This window comes from Crocodylus porosus, unplaced genomic scaffold (genome assembly GCF_001723895.1).
Source record: "Crocodylus porosus isolate Cpor-Errol unplaced genomic scaffold, CroPor_comp1, whole genome shotgun sequence".
NCBI classification, from domain to species: domain Eukaryota; kingdom Metazoa; phylum Chordata; order Crocodylia; family Crocodylidae; genus Crocodylus; species Crocodylus porosus.
In genome coordinates, this window is record NW_017728886.1 from 152,771,571 (window position 1) to 152,788,536 (window position 16,966).

Sequence of the window (16,966 nt, forward strand, 5' to 3'; positions counted from 1 at the left end):
GCTCTTCCGATCTCCCCCCCCCAAAAGCCATGGTTAAGAACTGACTTGATATAACAGTTTGCTTTCCCTCAGCCAGTTCACTGATGGCTTCAGGCAAAAGCTACAGTGTTAACCTGGTCACAGCTGCTGCTGGATTGGCAGCAGCTTTTGTTTGCTCAGTCAAAAGCTGCCAATTGGGCAACAAATGTGGAAAGGTTAAAACTGGCTGGTTGCTTGCTGGCTGGAGAGAAGTGGCAGCCATTATAGCACAGCATCTGTATGCTTTTTTCATTCCAGCAAAAAAACAGTCACCTTCCATACTTAAGACATGCAGCCCAATTTTTGGAGAACTGATTTTTGGCACATGTGGTTATACAAGTAAATATGGTATTACTTTGACATGTTGACCTTTTTCCCTTTCCTTAATGTGCTCCCCTCCTTCAAGATTGCCTTTGCTGGAATAGGGGGTTACTTTACTCTTCAGATACATGGGGCATATCTATACAACATGTTTACTGCAGAGTTGACTGATTGACTCCAGAGTATAAAATCTCAGGATCTACATATGCAACACAAGCTGGAGTAAACTAATTTACTCTGCTGCAGGATAGTACTTGTACATACAGGTACTATCCTGCAGCAGAGTAAAGTACTCTTCCACAGCGCATGTGCAGATGGAAACTGGGATAGCTAGGGCAGGAGGGTGCTTTAGTGCAGAGCTGCTGCCAGCTAGCCCTGCATTGGAGCACCCTCGTGCTCCAGCCAGGTCCTCCACAGAATGTTGAGCTGGCTTGGAGCAGCCCTGGGCTGGCAAGCTGACTCCCCACCCACCCCTGAGTCCCCTGCCAACCAAGGCTACTGTGACCTGGCTCAATGTGTTTTTGGACACTCATGAAAATGTGACACCCAGGAGCAATGAATCCCAGTGTGATAGGCACCAGAGTTTATTGCTATGTTATTTGCACATGTAGATATTAAGGCTGTGCAACATTTTGCTGGCTGTTTCGATTCGACACCATTTCGAGCTTGAAACAGCGAAATCGAATCAAAATGAAGAGCTTCGAACAGCCTTGAAACAAAATGAGGCTATTCAAAATGTTTCAAGTTTTGAAGTCTCCAGCAGCAAGGTGATGGGAGATGGAGGAGAACCAGAGCTGCGCTCCCAGCAGGAGCCAGGAGCACAGCCCTGGCTCTCCCCATCTCCTGCTTCTGGGCTGCGGGAAGCCGGTCACAGCGCAGGGGAGGGGGGCTGATCCTGGCCTCAGTTCCCCTCCCAAGCACTGCAATGGAGCTGGGGAAAGGAACTGAGCCCCATCGTTCGGTTCCCCTCCCCAGCCTTAAGATCAGGCTGGGGATGGGAACGGCAATTGGGCTCAGTTCCCTTTCCCAGTCCCAAGCGGCAGCACCAGCAGGGGCCCACAGCCCTGATCTGCCTGCCAGATGGGAGAGGCTGTTTTGAGCTTCTCCATTATAGCTAATGGGTGAAACGTTAAAACAGTGTCACTGTTTCAACAGAGCAAAAAGGGGAACAGCTGTTTCAAATGGAAATGAAATTCAAAATGAAATGCAGTTCTCTTTTGAACAGCCCTAGTAGATGTGTCCACAGTGCTACTGCAGCAATATAAAATGGAGGAATTTCTGTAAACTGCAAACGAAAATACAGTAGCCTTTTTTTTCCCCTTGTATCAAGACGGTTGCCAAATTTTAATATTCTGTTTAATATGTGCAGACAATTACTTGATAAGTATACAATTTGTTTCTTGTTGCCTTCATTACTTGGCTAATGGTATCTGCTTGTACAACTGAAGTACTTTTTTTTTTTTTTTTTCAGGTGACTTAGAAACAGAAGATCTTACACTACCATTTAATGAATCTGTCCATGGGCATTCTGACACTGGAGAGAGGATGTCTCAGGTACAGTGTACAGTACTGTGGCACATTCTAACGAATTGTTTTAGATGACTTCTAATACTGTTAGTTTGTTTAGCAAGATGCATCGTTGTCTATCAGAGTAGCTTTTTTAAATTATTCCACAGCTGATGTTTTGCATGCAGTACCTTCACTTACATTTTTCCTTTTCTCTAGAAATTTGAGGACATGTCCAGTAAACCAGCACCAGATGATAAAAAATACAGGAATAAAAGAAAAGTCTCAGGTATAATGACTAAACATCTTGGGGACAGGGAATGTAACACCCTTTCAAAGTCATAAATGGGAATTAAATACTCAGATGACTTTTCTTTCAAGGACCTCAAATTGGGAAATCTCTTTTTAAATATGAAGTTTATTAATGTATTTCATTTTCCTGTTGTACAAATTGTGTTTGTTCTGTGCTGTAGTTATGTCTGTCTGTCTTTTTTTTAAACTCATGGCACATGTTTTATTTTTGTGGGTAGGGACACAGACCAGAAATGCTAAAATCTAAGCATGTATTAGAATGAATTCTTAAAAAATGCATACAACTTGAGGGATAATGTAATTTAAATCGGAATCTGTCTCTGAAATGATCAGTCTATATCCCAGATAAAAACCAAGGTAAAGCCTGTGCATTAAGTTATCCTTATGTTTCTGGGCCCTTTCCAGGAATGATGTTTTTATTGTTACTGCACTGTTTCTATTAAACCCAAAGTATTCACATCTCTGGAATTTGCTGCCATCTTACAAATGCCAGTGTGTGGTTGTTTTTTTAATGTGGTTTTTGTCAGCAGCTTCCATTCATTGGTAACCCCAATGCATTTGTAAGGTAGTGGGTGATGAGCAGCTGTCTTACGTGTTTATAACTGGCATTGCTTCTTCAGAGCCATTAGTAATCTTTCTTGCCAAGCATGATTTCCCCATCCCCGCAACCCCTCCCATCCCCAATAACATTGCCATAAAGCAGACTTCCTGGTTCTTTAGAAATAGGCAACTTTGATTGTCATCTCACTTTACCCCCTGATACTTCAACAACATTTCAAATAAATAGAATTCAAATACCTGGTTGTTTAATTATACTGGGGAAAAACAATGCTGGTACATGCTCCATGTTGGCACAACAAAGACTCTAGACCAGGGGCAGGCAACTTCTGGGTTGCTGTTGCGTTCTGACCAGCTTGTACCCCACCCTTCCCACCGCCCTGCCTGCTACAGCCCACATCCCATGCACCCTGAAGCTCCCCACCACCAACAGTACACAGCCCTGGCTTGCCCTGTGCCTGCTTCAGACCACCTGCCCATGCTGAGCAGTGGCTGGGCAGCAGCTGCTGCTCATCATTTGGAAGAATGGTAACAGTTCCTCCCTCTTACTGCCGCTGGGCCCTTCTTCCTGCAGCTGCCCAGAGCCTGTTCCCAGTCTACCCTGTGGCTCCTTTCCACCACCATCACTGCCACCTCTGGGCTGCCCAGGAGGGCAGCAGTGGCAGTGTAGAGGAGTGGCTGGGCACGAGCTTTAAGTGGCTGCAGCAAGGACTCAGCAATGATGAAGGGGAGGGGCTGCTTTTCCCCCAAGCCAAGCAGCAGATTCTACCTGGCTGCTGCCACTGCTGCAGCTGCTCAGTGTGGGCAGGCTAGTCTAGAGTGACTGCGGGGCAGGTTGGGGTCAGGACTATGCATGTGTCCCGCTAATACCACAGGTCTGGGGCCAGCAGCAGTGGTAGCTTGGAAGGAGTCCCCGCTGCCTAGAAAAGCAGTCCAGCTGCAGAGTTGACCCAGCCCCACTACAGGATGTGCTACAGGCCAGATGGTGCCTGGGCCAGGTGGGACCAAAGGACCTACTGCAGCCTGGACAGACTCTCTGTGGGCTAGATTCAGTCTGTGGGCCATAATTTTGCTCACCCCTGATCTAGACAGTATGTTACAAGTAGCTTCTAATTTTGCTTGATTGTAGGCTTTTACTGGTACCTACTGACATTTTGATATTTGATATTTTATGATTTGATTTGATTTTCCTTCATAGGCTTGGGTTTGAATACCTGGTTGGTTTAGCTGCTTCATTACGTTGACTTTATCTAGGGTGGTAGGTTGTCACCAGTTTTATGGAAGATTAGTCGATTTGAAATCTGGGCTCATGTCTTTTTTCAAAGGCTAAGGTGATAGGATTGTTTGATATTTGAAGAGGAAAAATCAAAGGTATATGTAGGGTTAGGGTCTTATTGGGGTATGTCCAACCTGCTGTTCCTCTGGCATGAAACTCTGAAAATAGAATATTGTGTTTTATACTGGTGGATATCTAACTTAACCGTTCAGTTTAAGGCATTACTAACACATTGCATTAAAAGTGCTGTGTTAACTGCTTACTATACCTGCCTGAAGCAAAAAAAAATCCTTTTTTTTTCTTTGACCTTAATGAAGGAGAAATTTCTAGTAAAGTGTGGATTTTTCTATTGCCTCTTCCCCTTCTGCAACCTATTTTGCTTAAAATGTAATTGTGTATAGCTCTGTACCATTTTAATAGCTCTTTTTGAGTTTTCAACCTTTTTGAAAATATTTAATTCCCATACTTAACAGTAGTTAATTCCCAGGGATTGATGGTTGACGGGTCATTCTTGGCCTGGAAGGAGGTGGGCAGTGGGGTCCTGCAGGGTTCGGTCCTTGTGCCGGTGTTGTTTAATATCTTCATCAGTGATTTGGACACAGATGTGGTGAGCACCCCCTCCAAGTTCATGGATGATACCAAATCATGGGGTAAAATGAATACACCAGAGGGCAGGGAACAGTTGCATGCTGACCTGGACAAGTGAGATCAATGGGTGGAATGTAATAGGATGCAATTCAACAAAGATAAATGTCAGGTACTCCACCTAGGAAGGAGGAATCCCCAGCACACCTACAGGTTGGGAGATGTCCTCCTCAGCAGCTCAGGGGCTGAGAGAGATCTTGGAGTTATAGTTGACTCCAAGATGAACATGAGCCAGTAGTGTAATGAGGCCATCAACAAAGCCAATCATACCTTGTCATATATTAGCAGATGCATGACCAGTAGATTGAGGAGAGGTGATGCTCCCCATCTATGCAGCATTAGTCAGGCCACAGATGGAGTACTGTTTCCAGTTTTGGGTGCCGTACTTCAAGAGGGACACAGAGGATCTGGAGAGAGTTCAGAGGAGGGCCATTCGCGTGATTAGTGGTCATGCGACCCTACGAGGAGAGGTTGAGGAGATCTGGGTCTCTTCACCCTTTACAAAAGACAGCTGAGGGGTGACCTTGTAGCCACCTATAAATTTATATGGGGAGGACAGCAGGGAATTGGGGATGCACTGTTTACCAGAGCACCCCAAGGAGTAACTAGGAATAATGGCTGCAAACTAGTGAAGAGTAGATTTAGGTTAGACATTAGGAAGAACTTTTTTACAATAACGGTGGCCAGAGTCTGGAATGGGCTTCTAAGAGATGTGGTGCCATCACCTAACTTGGAGGTCTTCAAGAGGAGGCTTGACAATCACCTGGCTGGGGTCGTCTGACCTCGGTCCTCTTTCCTGCCAGGGGTAGGGGGTTGGACACAATGATCCACTGGGTCCCTTCCGACTCTATAATTTATGAATCTACGAGATGCTTAAAGATATTTTTTCAGTAAGACTGAATTCACCCAGTCCTCTCCTCTCCTAATCTGTATACCCACGTGGAACTACAGAACACTTTCTCTTTATTAATAGATAACCAGTTTTATGCCAACTAAACAACCGTAAGGTTTGGGGGGGTGCTTGTGCATGCAGATGTTCTTGATGTTGATCTAATGCCACGTCTACATTTATATCCATCTGACGCTTGTGACTGTTAAAGTACTTTGTGCATTGGAACTGCTTAATGTTAGTCTGTCTTGATACACAGGGTGTCTCAACATGCCTGTTGAATATTTAACTCTTGATGCTAGGATTTTTTTTTAATGTCTGCACTTTGTCCTGGCAATATTTTTCTTCCACAGAATCATTTTCTTTAAAGCCTTTAGTTCCCATATTTTGGCTGTCTTAGCTTCAGGCCTCAGCTACTTCTTGAAGGGTTTAGACCTCCAGAGTAGGGCTGAAGTGTTTTATACTGCACCCTCCTCACCTGCCTCCTCTCCCCTGGCCTGCCCCCATTGCTCTGGCTGCAGCAGTGGGGTTTCTGACTAACCCTCCCTCTGGCTTCTACTTCCTTCACCTGCCCCAGGAGGTGGGGCAGTGCAGCCCACAGTACTAAAGAAACCTGTGGGGGTAGGGAGTGGTGCTGTGGTGGGGAGGCATGGTGTGTAGCATTGATTCAGAGGGTTCTTTCCTGTTGTCCTAGCTTGACCTGGGCTTTGAAAGGCACCTCCCTGGCCAAGCACACTTCAATAAGTTCCCACCCTTAAAATGGACAGTAAATATTTTTTTGCAAGCATCCTCTTCTTAAAATGTCTCCTGCTGTCTCCCTAATGCAATGCAGCTATATGTGAAGTTCTGTTGATGAACCTTGTTTCCCTCTGCATGCTGGCTCAGTAGTCCTGCATGGCTTAAGATGCAGGTAGTCCATGGAGAGGAACACAGAGACCTATTTCCTTTATGCTTTTGTACATGGTGTGGGGAAACTTCACCTGGAATGCTGGTCACCCATGAAAGTATTTAACAGGGATAGATTTTTGTGCAGGGGGTTGGATCAGGTCATAGGCTCCCCCTACCCCCGTCCAGTCCTCTGCAGCACTTGCAGGGAGCAGGGTGGGGGAGCCGAGGGCAGCAGCGTTCTGGACTCCCTGCTCTGGACCAAACTCTCTGTCCCGTCTTCGGCGCAGCTTTGGAATCATGGCAGTGCTCCTCCATGCTTGGAGCACTCTGATTGGCTGTTCCCGTCAGAGTATTGATTTGTTCCAAAATTTAAACTAAATACTAAAGTCACCGGGACTGGATGGCATTCCCCCAAGAGTTCTGAAGGAACTCAAAAGTGAAATAATAAGATTACTGTCAATAGTATGTACCCTATAGTTACAAGTCAGAAGACTGGCAGGTATCCGACCTAATGCCCAACTTCAGAAAGGGCTCTACAGCTGATCCTGGGATGTACAAGCCAGTGAATCTTGCTTCCATCCCTGGCAAATTAGTAGAAACTATAATAAAGAATAAAATCGGGAATCACCTGACCAAGTATGATCTGTTGGGTATGGGTTTTGTAAAGAGAGATCCTTCTTCACCAGTCATCTGCAGTTTTTAAAGTCTGTCAACAAGCTTGTGGATGAGGGGAATCCAGTTGATGTGATTATATCTGGACTTTCAAAAAAACTTTCAACAAGGTCTTTCACCAAAGGCTTTAAAAAACCCTAGCTATGTTGCCAGTTCTTTTATGAAATGAGAGCTGGTTAAAAGATAGGAAGCAAAGGGTAGGCCTAAGTGGTCATTTTTCAAAATGGAGGGAAGTCAAACACAAGGCCAGCAGGGAACTGTGCTGGGCCCAATATTGTTCAATGTTTTCATCAATGACTTGGAAACAGGTGCCTGGTAAAATCTCCAAGTTTGTAGATGACACGAAATTATTATGCGTAGTCAAACCCAAGCTGAAGGAGAAGAGCTGCAGAAAGTTTTTGCCAAGCTGAGTGAGCGAGCCAAAAAATAGCAGGTGAACTTCAGTGCCAGAAAGTGCATGGTAATGCACCTGGGGAAACTCTCATAATGCTGGGTTCTGACCTAGTTGTTAAGATTCAGGAAAGAGACCTTGGAGTCATAGTACATTTGAGATGACATTTAAAGAACTATGTGCAGTGGCGACCAAAAAGCCAATAAAATGTCGTCATTTAAGAAGGGAATTGAAAATTAAATGAAAAACATCATCATACTACTATACAAATTTATGGTGCATCCACATCTTGAATACTGTGTGCGTTTTTGGTCACACATCTCAAAAAGCATGTAGTAGAATTAGAAAAGGCATGGAGAAGGATAACCAAAATGTTCAGGGGCCTGGAGCTGTTGCCATGCCAGGAGAGGCTAAAAAACCTGTCTCCTCGGGTTGGAAAGGAGAAGGAAAAGGGAGAGCAGGATATGATAGAGGTCTATGAAGTCATGAAGAGTATGGACCAAATGAACAGGGAGCTGTTATTCACTGTGTCTCAGAATACTAGAAATAACTTCACCTGCTGTAATCAGTAGGTAGGAGGTTTAAAGCTAAAAAGAGAGTAGTTTTTTATTTTTAATGCAATGTGTAGTTAACTTGTGGAATTAATTGCCACAGGAGGTGGTAGAGGCAAACTGCATAGCCAGGTTCAAAATGGTACTAGGTGAATTTAATTCATGGATGCTAGATTTAGTAATAGTTATTGAACAGAATGGATGGAGATGACTGGCATCTCTAACCCAAAAAATGATAGATGCCAGGTAGGGTATTGAATAGGGGATCAATTGTTCCAGAGATCTTGTTCAGTTCTCTTCCTTGATCCTGTCTCCAACAGTTGCAGAAATGGATGCTGTAGTGGGCTAGAGGGACCATTGGCCGGACCCAATATAGCACTTGTGTTCTTATGCCCCAATATTGTGTTTAAAAAAAAAAAAAAAAAAAGTGCATAGACTTGCTGCTGTCTACTGTTCTGTGATAGCCTGTGGGCATGCTCTTGCCTCACAGTAAGTGAAAGCTCATCTATGGCACCTTAGCCCTGTTTCATTAAAAAATCTGTTCTGGTTTTCTTTCGCTCACTGTAGAGGAAGACCGACTCCCTGATATTCCAGTTTGTTTGCAAACCTGATGCTTATTGTAATAAAGTCTGCCTATTGCCTGGGGAGTAGGGAGCTGTTAGTTCTGTATTGAATCTTCAGCACTAAGCCCTTTTATTGATATCTTTTTCTGTAGATTTATCACCTGGTGATGTTTTAAGAAAGCCTAAGCTTATGAGATGGGAAACCAATCTTTCCTCTCCTAGTGTTTCCAGTGAACCAAGGAACCTTTTTGTTACAGTGGAAAAGAAAAACGAACCTCAAACAGGTATCACCAGGTCAACTTTCAGAACCTTCATAAGTTGGCTTTATTAATGGAAATCGTAACTGTGCACAAGACTAGAAGAACTCCCATGTGGGAAGTGAGGCATTCTGATAGGAGAGAGAACTGGGACAGATGGTTAACTCAAAAATATGATCACTGCTCACTTAGTGGAAGTAGAGATTTAAATGGAAAGAGAACTGTACCATGCTGGGAGAAAACTACCTGGAGTTTGTAAACAAATGCACAGCAGCAATGGCAGTTACACAGTTCAAAGTCATCCTGTTCCCAAATTGTGATGGTTCATAGTCTTGCCATTTTTATAGTCCAAAGTAATCTCTTTTCTGTAGTCCAAAGCACAAAATAATGATAAAACATTACCAGAACAAAAGGTGTTGGGTTACACTCTGTTTATGTTAATGTAAATAACTTCTCAAGAAGCAAAACAGTAAAGATCAGGTCCAGTATTTTTTTTTTTTTTGTTTTTTGTTCAGTACCCCTACTGGTATATAGCTATCCAAGCATTTTTTTTCTAAGGTGTCCTTTAAAATAAATAAATAAATAAATAAAAATAAATTCCATCTGGAAGGCCTGCTAAATATATTTGCAATAGTTCAGCTCCAGCTTGCAAGAACTGGAGTAATCGTTGAACTCCAATGCATCCTTAACTCCTGTCATTTGAATCCTGTTGGATTATGGGAACATGCTGCACTGCAACAGATGATAAAGCTGGGGTTTGTTGAGGTCCTTTTGAAATGGAGGTGTACTTTACTTTGTTACAGGCCAGAAAACAGATGATCTGGATGATATCTTTTACTCCAAGATGCTGGATGAAGATGTCAGTGACACTGGTGTTATTGCTGCCTTTGAAAGCTTTACTAACCAACTAAAGAAGACGTTCTGGGTAATTGTTTAGTGTACATTATCTCTTTCTAGTTTGCATGAATGCCACATGCTGTGCACATCCATAAAGAAAATAACTAGATAAAAGATTACCTTAAAAGAGTCCCAGCTGTGTCTGGGGAGGCTGTTTGAACCTGAAACGCCTCTTGTTTCCAGGGATGCTGGACAGCCCAGCTGACATCAGATGCATCAGGGGTAGAGTGAAAAGATGGTTTGAACTCCCCAGACTTCCAGCAGTCCTAACTAAAGATGTATAAGAATATAAATTGCTTTACTTAAACCGGTGTACGTTTTCTCTCAGTAGTTGGTGTAATTGTAGTTCATGTTTTATTTCTGATTAGTTTTACTTTATTAGGAAGTGTTTTAATCTAAAGCAAAGTGAGTGGACATTTAAGGGTCTGCACCAGTATGTAAGTGTGGATGTGGCTTTAGGTATTTTTTGTTGACTTTGTGCTTCAAGATGTATGGATTTTTTTTTTTTTTTTTTTTTTTTTTTTTTTTAAATATAGTCCAAGTACAAAAGAATGGAGATTCTTGCACAGAATGCTCTGAAAGTTTCTGAGAAGACGGTGTCAGCATTATTAAATCAGATACATCAATGCAGGTAAGCAATCTGCCAATTGCAAGAAACAACTTTCCACATTTATCCATAAGTCTTCAGTAATTGAGGAACGAATACCTTGTATAATAGAATGTAACAACAAAACATTGTACTCCTGTTTAATGAAGCAAAGTGACACTAGGTAACGTCTTAAAGTAAAAGTTTCAGGAATAGAGCTCTTGTGCATGTCACAACTTATTTGAAGTGACCATAGCTTTGTAATAAATTGGCAGAGCTGTATATGCATGTATGTGGATGTACATAATCCACTGTCCCTGCCGGAAGAAAGGGAATGCAGTTAATGCAGAAGATACTTGAGCTAAGAGGGACATCCAATTTTGTATAAATAATTTACATACAGACTATGTATTAAAACAATATCAAAACCTTTACTAATCATAAAACATGGTTTTATCAGTTATGGTAGCCATATAAAGCAATTGTAAATTGGAAAAAAGATGGTGTAAATTTTCCTGTCCAGACATGCTTTTTCGTGATGTCCTTGGGGTTGGGGGGGTGGGGTTGGAGCCTGGGGAGGGAGAGGCTTCTCGCATGCCCTGGCAGTTTGCAGGGTACTGTGGGTCAGGAGGAAGGGGCAGCAGCAAGGCTGGTGGGGGCTGTGGCTTGAGTGACAGATGCACACAGACAGACAGACTTACACACGCAGTGCCCACCAGTGTGGAGGGGGAGGGGCAGATCAAGGCCCCCATGGTGAGGGAGGAAGTGGGTCAAGGGCAGGGGTGAATGGGACCCTGGGGCCAAGGTGGATCATGGGACAGAGCAGTAGGATGCTTGTCCAGGGGCACTGTGGGAGGTGTGGCTCCCCACCATTGTGCACACCCTGGGCAGGCATGGGGGGTATGTGCCCCCTGGATCTGAGTGTGGCAGAGGCAGGCAGCCTGGTGCTAACTGGGGTGTTTACCATGCTGCCACTGCCCTGGGAGCCTTGCATGGTGGCAGGCAGATGATATCCCACATGGCTCTGGAGGCAGCGGTAGCATGGTGCAGGGTGCAGAGTGCAGTGACAGCCAGCTGTTCCCCAGAAGTTTTCTCCCCCTGGGCCGACTGGCTGGCTGGCTCTATTCCCACAGCAGGGTCAGCACAAAGGTGGCCTGGACCTTTCCAGGGATGCAGGGGCCTCCCTGGGGCAGTCATGAGGGGCATGTGCTCCCCCCCGATCTGTGTGTGGGGAGGAGGTGGGCTGTGCGCTGGACTCTGCACCAACCTGCTGCCTGTGGACCTGTGCAGGATGCCATCTGCCTGCTGCCAGCAGATGGGCAGTGGCACTTGGCCAGCATGCAGTACACAGATGGTGTCCCACATGGGCCTGGAGGCAGTGGCAGCAGAAGCACAGTGCAGAGCCCAGCATGCAGTACACAGCCTACCTCTGCCCAGATCTGGGGGGCATATGCCCCCCATGCCCCAATGCCTCTGGAGCCACACGGGATGCCTGGTGGTGGCAGGCAGATGGCATCCCATGCAGGTCCGGAGGCAGCACAATGTGGTGCAGAGCCTAGCACAGCCCACCTTCCCCTGAGCACAGATCCAGAGGGTACATGTCCCCCATGCCTGCCCCAGGGTACACCCAATGGAGGGAATGCCCCCCAAGACCCTGGAAAGGCCCAGGCCACCTCTGTGCTGGCTCTGCTGCAGAGAAGGGGTGAGCCAGCCCAAGGGGAGCACCCCTGGGGAGCAATGGGCTGCCACTGAGCTCTGCACTGCACTACCACTGCCTCCAGAGCCACATGGGATGCCATGTGCCTGCTGCTGCTGGGCAGGCAGAGGACACAGTGCAGGCAGCATGTGGCAGGCACGTGGCATTGCACAAGGTCCCAGGCTAGCAGCAGCATGGTGCAGAGCCCAGCACATAGCAACAGCCCTCCTCTGCCCCACAAACAGATCTGGGGGGCTCATGCCTGCCCTGTGGTGCGCACAGTGGTGGGGAGCCTGAATGAGCTGCTCAGGCTCTATCACCCCAGCCCCTGCCTCTGCCCCCTATCTCCGTCACTGTGGGGGGCCTTGATCTGCACCCCCGCCCCCATTCCCCCAACACACTTTACCTACTGGGTGCTGCTCGACACACGGTGCTGTGTTCCTGGCCGTGTGCAGCAGGCTGCGGCTGGGCTCTGGGTGTGTGTGGCCCCTCCCCCCCAGCCTCCCATGTACCACTTCCAGGTTGTCTGCATACCACTGGTGGTACACGTACCACAGTTCGAGACTTGCTGCTCTAACAGTAATTGCCATTACTGTAACCACCAATTGCCTTCTCTTGCCTTCTTTCACTTTGAAATAAGGAAAAATGTTAAACTAAGGCATCTTACTGTTGTCTCAACTAGGGGGTATAAATAATTAGCCTGTTCTTGCTTTTCTTGAGGAAGGTTGATCTTGCTCTTGTTTTGAAGTCATGGTACCATGCAAAGAAAAAAGAAAAACACACACCTCCAAGTAATTCTGTAGTGTACTAATGCACTCCTAACATTTTTAGTTTTCATATTCTGCTTTAAAGATATAGTACTCCTTTGAAAGAAAAGGTCTGTCAGTTTCCATAAGAATGATGGTCTTTGGGATATGAGCCCCGTCCCCCTGGCCGCAAGCGGCTGTAAGCTCTTTTGCTACATAATGTAAAATATCAAACTTGATTCTTGCTTGCATACTTCAGACTGAATAAACTGGAAAACTTCCATAAGATCGTCGTCCAAGAGCTTGCTACTCTTGAGGAGGATGCTCAAACTTTATCAGGCCTTGAGAAGGCCACTGTGGTGCGTATGTCTTCTTTCAGTTCTTCTGACGATCCATGGACTCAGTGTTTCTGCTTCCTGAATAATGTGGATGTCCTTTTGGAAAATTTTTTTGTAGGATTTTTGGAATAAGCAGTCCATCAAACTGAGCTCTTTCTGTGACCACCAAAAGAAAAGGTATTTCTTCCAGCTGTCTCTGTAGACATCACTTTGGCAGTTGGAAATGTCTGCACAATCTCTGTTCTTTAGTCAAATGGTGGACTGTTGGTGTTGGTTAATTACCTTTTGCCTTTATTTTAGTCCATTTTGATCCCTGCACATTTGAAATCCATGACTAGTAGATATATTTTTTTTCTGCTTGGTTCCATGAATTGGGTATGGATGGCCATGTAGCTTAGGGGTGCTTTGAATCCAAGGTGTTGGTACAGCTTCACTTCTATATTGAGATATGCAAGACATGGATGCCATTTATTGTATCTTATGATGTCTCATCTGGTGGATTTTTTTTTCCTATTTGCATGTGGCCTCCTAGGCTAGGGACAGAAGTTACACAAACTGGTTTAAGTCATCAGAAAGAGGTTTCAACCTGTAATAGCACATAAATTCAGTGCATGTAAACCAGTTTCAAAATGGCTGAAACTGATTTAAGATCATCCTGGTTGAATGTAGTATCAGACTTAACTTATTTGGGTCAAACTGATTTATGCAGACCCCTTCCTGGTTTAAGTTAAACCAGAGCCCCCCATTATCCCAGATGCTTTGCAGCTTCGGGCTGGGTTGGGCTGTCTGCTCCAAAAAACAGAGCTGGCCCTGCCCCTCTGCTGTGTAGCCAGAGCTCGGAGGGAGACTGCAGGCACAATAGGATCTGCCTGGCTTCCCTTGCTGCTCAAGCAGGGATCTCCCCCCTCCCACCTATTTCCCACAGCACAGACCCCAGCCCCATGGACCCTAGGCATGCGGTATGCTAGCTAATGCTGAGAGGTCTCTCTCTCCAATTTCACTGGAACAGGCAGAAAAACAGGGTCCACTAAAGGCTTTTTTGGAGCTAATAAACAGGTCAGCTGGTAATGTTCCTCCCTTGGAAAAAAGATGTTTAAGAAGAGCTTGAACTAATGAGAGGCTGTTGTTTTGTTGGTGGGCTGATTAACGCAGTGTTTATCAGCCCCCTTCTGGTTTGCAGCCCTATCAGGTTTGCAGACAGTGAAGAAGCAAGGAGAGGGAGATTGAAAAGCTCAGTATCATCAACAGATGCATGCACTATACACCCCCCTCCCTTTGCCTCTAAGTGGTAGCCTGGGGCTGGGGTCTGGCAACACTCCCAACACTTGAGCAGGGAAAAGCCTGGGACCATGCAGGCCAGGGTTGGGGTTTACACTCCTCCCTAATCAGAGCGTCCTGCCAGAACCTGGCTGTGCCCCCCTGCCACTCTCAGCTCAGCATTGTTGGAGTGAAGGGAGAGCTGCTTTAGCACCCCCTGGCTTCTAGCCTGAGCCACTGCAGGTATGTGCCTGCGTTTCTTCAATCTAGAGGGACTGTCTGTATGGTTGCAAACCAGTTCAACCTAGACAGGTTAAACTAATCTTCAAAGATTGAATCAATTCAGGCTCAGGCTTTTTGAATGTCTGTCCCTAGCCCTGGGCTTGGATGAAACCAAACTCCAGCCTACAAATCCAGTGCTCCAATCTAGTAGTTGATTGGAGGGGAGGGGGTGTTCTCTTGCTGGGAATTGATGTCACACAAGTGATTTCTCTTGTCTACTGTGTTTGGGAGGTGTCCCTGAAGTATACTTGTATTATAAATGCCTGCAAAAGAAAGAGAGGTTTTCTTGAAGGCTCAGGGCTCTTTTTTGCTTCCTGCTATCCAGATGAGCATCATAAAGGCTTACTCAGGTGGTACATAGCTGTGCAAGCTTTGTGCAGTTGTTCAATGGAAATCCAAGGGTTTTCTTGGCTGTTGATTTGGCATCTGAGCTCTAGTTAAGATGTACACATGTGCTTATGTATAATTATAATATGCATGAAATAGCTCTGTTCAACAAAATTATCCAAGTTTTTCTCTTTCCAGAATTCAGGCTATAGATTCCGTGCTGGAGGAAACTACGAAGAGTTTCAAAGACACTGTACAAAATGCCAAGGTGTGTGCTGTTCACACGCAGCATTGGATGGGATGCTGAGTTGGGGCACGGACATTAAGCAGATGAAGCGTGTACTGTTTTGTTGACCAGAGAATAGAAGATTTCCGTTAACTGGACAGAGCAAGAATATTGCATTGGACATTGCCTATCCAGTTGGATCTTCTGGTTTTGTAAATTTACCTCTAGATTGCTGTGTAGTGCTGTATGTTGCATCAGATCCCAGCCTGTGAAATGGCTCCTCGCAAGAGCTGTTGTACCATCAACATATACAGCGTACAAGTATTCTGAAACAGAATGTAAATCAAACTGTGGTATTGAGATTAGGGAATTTTTGTTCCCCAGCCCCCTTTCCAAAAACAGTCATGCAAGCAGTTGTTCTTTAAACAGTGCTATTAAGCAGTTTGAGAACACATGTTAAAATTGTACAAAACTTAAGAATTGGTAATGTGCAATTTTTTAGTCCATTTCCCAGTCTCTCCTCTTGCATTCCTAGCATGCAAGGACCAGGCACAACCCTGCCTCTGTCCAGTGCTCCGTAAGGTCTTCAGCCATTCTCAGAGGACAGTGGCAGTAGGAGAGGGTTAGGGGCAAGGAGGGATTTTCATTCTTCTGACACACAACCCCTTGAGCTCCTTGTTGGGGTACTTATTCCTGGCTAAGCATCAATGAGACATCAAGCAAAATTGAGATGCGAGTCTTGAAAGCAGTGGTTATCAACCTTGTTAGACTCGAGGCATCTCTTGGGAAATTCCAGCTCTTATTTTTATGTAGCCAAGAAACAAATGAACCTAATAAAACAATTTTTCTGTTGCAAAGAACTCAGAAAAAACACAAGTGAGAATATTTTCAACACTGTGGATTCCTGTTTGAAATCTTTTAGCTTATCTTGTGTTACAGGTGTTTGTGCACCTTAACAGTGCTAATATTGCGTGACACCCTTAAGAGAATCTCTTGTGACATCCTGGTTGAAAATTGCTGCTTTAAAGTGACAAAAATATTTATCTTATTGCCATTTTATTATTTAAAGACAATATTATAAGAGTTATTATTTTTTCTTCAAAAATATCTTTATATATATCTTCACATAACTGCAAAAAAAATGCTTTGTCCTGTTTACAGTAGGAGATACTAAATGCTTAGTACTTTGCAGGATGATGGTTTTTAACTGAACGGCTTGGAATTAAAAATTCACACGATGTAATTTTTAAATGCTGTTCAGTGATTTACAGATGATGATGATGATGATTTTAATGTTAAACATTCACAAAAGTAACTTTTTCCTAAATTTATTACTTTCTTTCCACAGTATGAACACCTGGTGGAGAAGGTGGAAGAAAGTAGTAAGGTGGTCATTGTTCCATCTGATTAACAAAATGCTGGAATCATACTGCAAACCAGTATATTAAGACTTCAACCACTGGATATAGGGTATATAGACGAACAGTGGATCTTGTGAAGGATATGCAAGATGGCCTTTCTCAATATCTTTTCACTCTTAAAATAAAGGCAATGCTATTATTGAGTTTTTAAAAACCTGACCATTCAAGCACCTTTTTGTTTTGTGTCCCTTCCGCACCCCCCAATGCCCTCCCTGTCATTGACCACAATTGGGAGACACTGAGGTCTGGCGCAGTGTTAACTTGTATCCAGAGTAATTCTGGTGACCAGCATGGGAGAAATGAGAATTTGATGCTGTATGACTTGCAGAAGGAATGTTGTTAA

General features: G+C 44.6%; 1 protein-coding gene across 1 annotated transcript in view; it reads left to right on the forward strand.

Annotated features, from left to right (window-relative positions):
* Window positions 1–16,766, forward strand: part of SYCP2L (synaptonemal complex protein 2 like) — a 51,990-nt gene extending 35,224 nt beyond the window's left edge. Inside the window, exons 28-36 of the mRNA XM_019543223.1 lie at window positions 1,811–1,893; window positions 2,065–2,134; window positions 8,743–8,874; window positions 9,651–9,772; window positions 10,281–10,375; window positions 13,032–13,131; window positions 13,229–13,287; window positions 15,175–15,244; window positions 16,551–16,766. Coding sequence (XP_019398768.1) covers window positions 1,811–1,893; window positions 2,065–2,134; window positions 8,743–8,874; window positions 9,651–9,772; window positions 10,281–10,375; window positions 13,032–13,131; window positions 13,229–13,287; window positions 15,175–15,244; window positions 16,551–16,613 — 794 coding nt within the window. The 3' untranslated portion in view covers window positions 16,614–16,766. The remainder of the gene's footprint in view (window positions 1–1,810; window positions 1,894–2,064; window positions 2,135–8,742; window positions 8,875–9,650; window positions 9,773–10,280; window positions 10,376–13,031; window positions 13,132–13,228; window positions 13,288–15,174; window positions 15,245–16,550) is intronic.
* The last annotated feature ends 200 nt before the right edge of the window (window positions 16,767–16,966 follow it).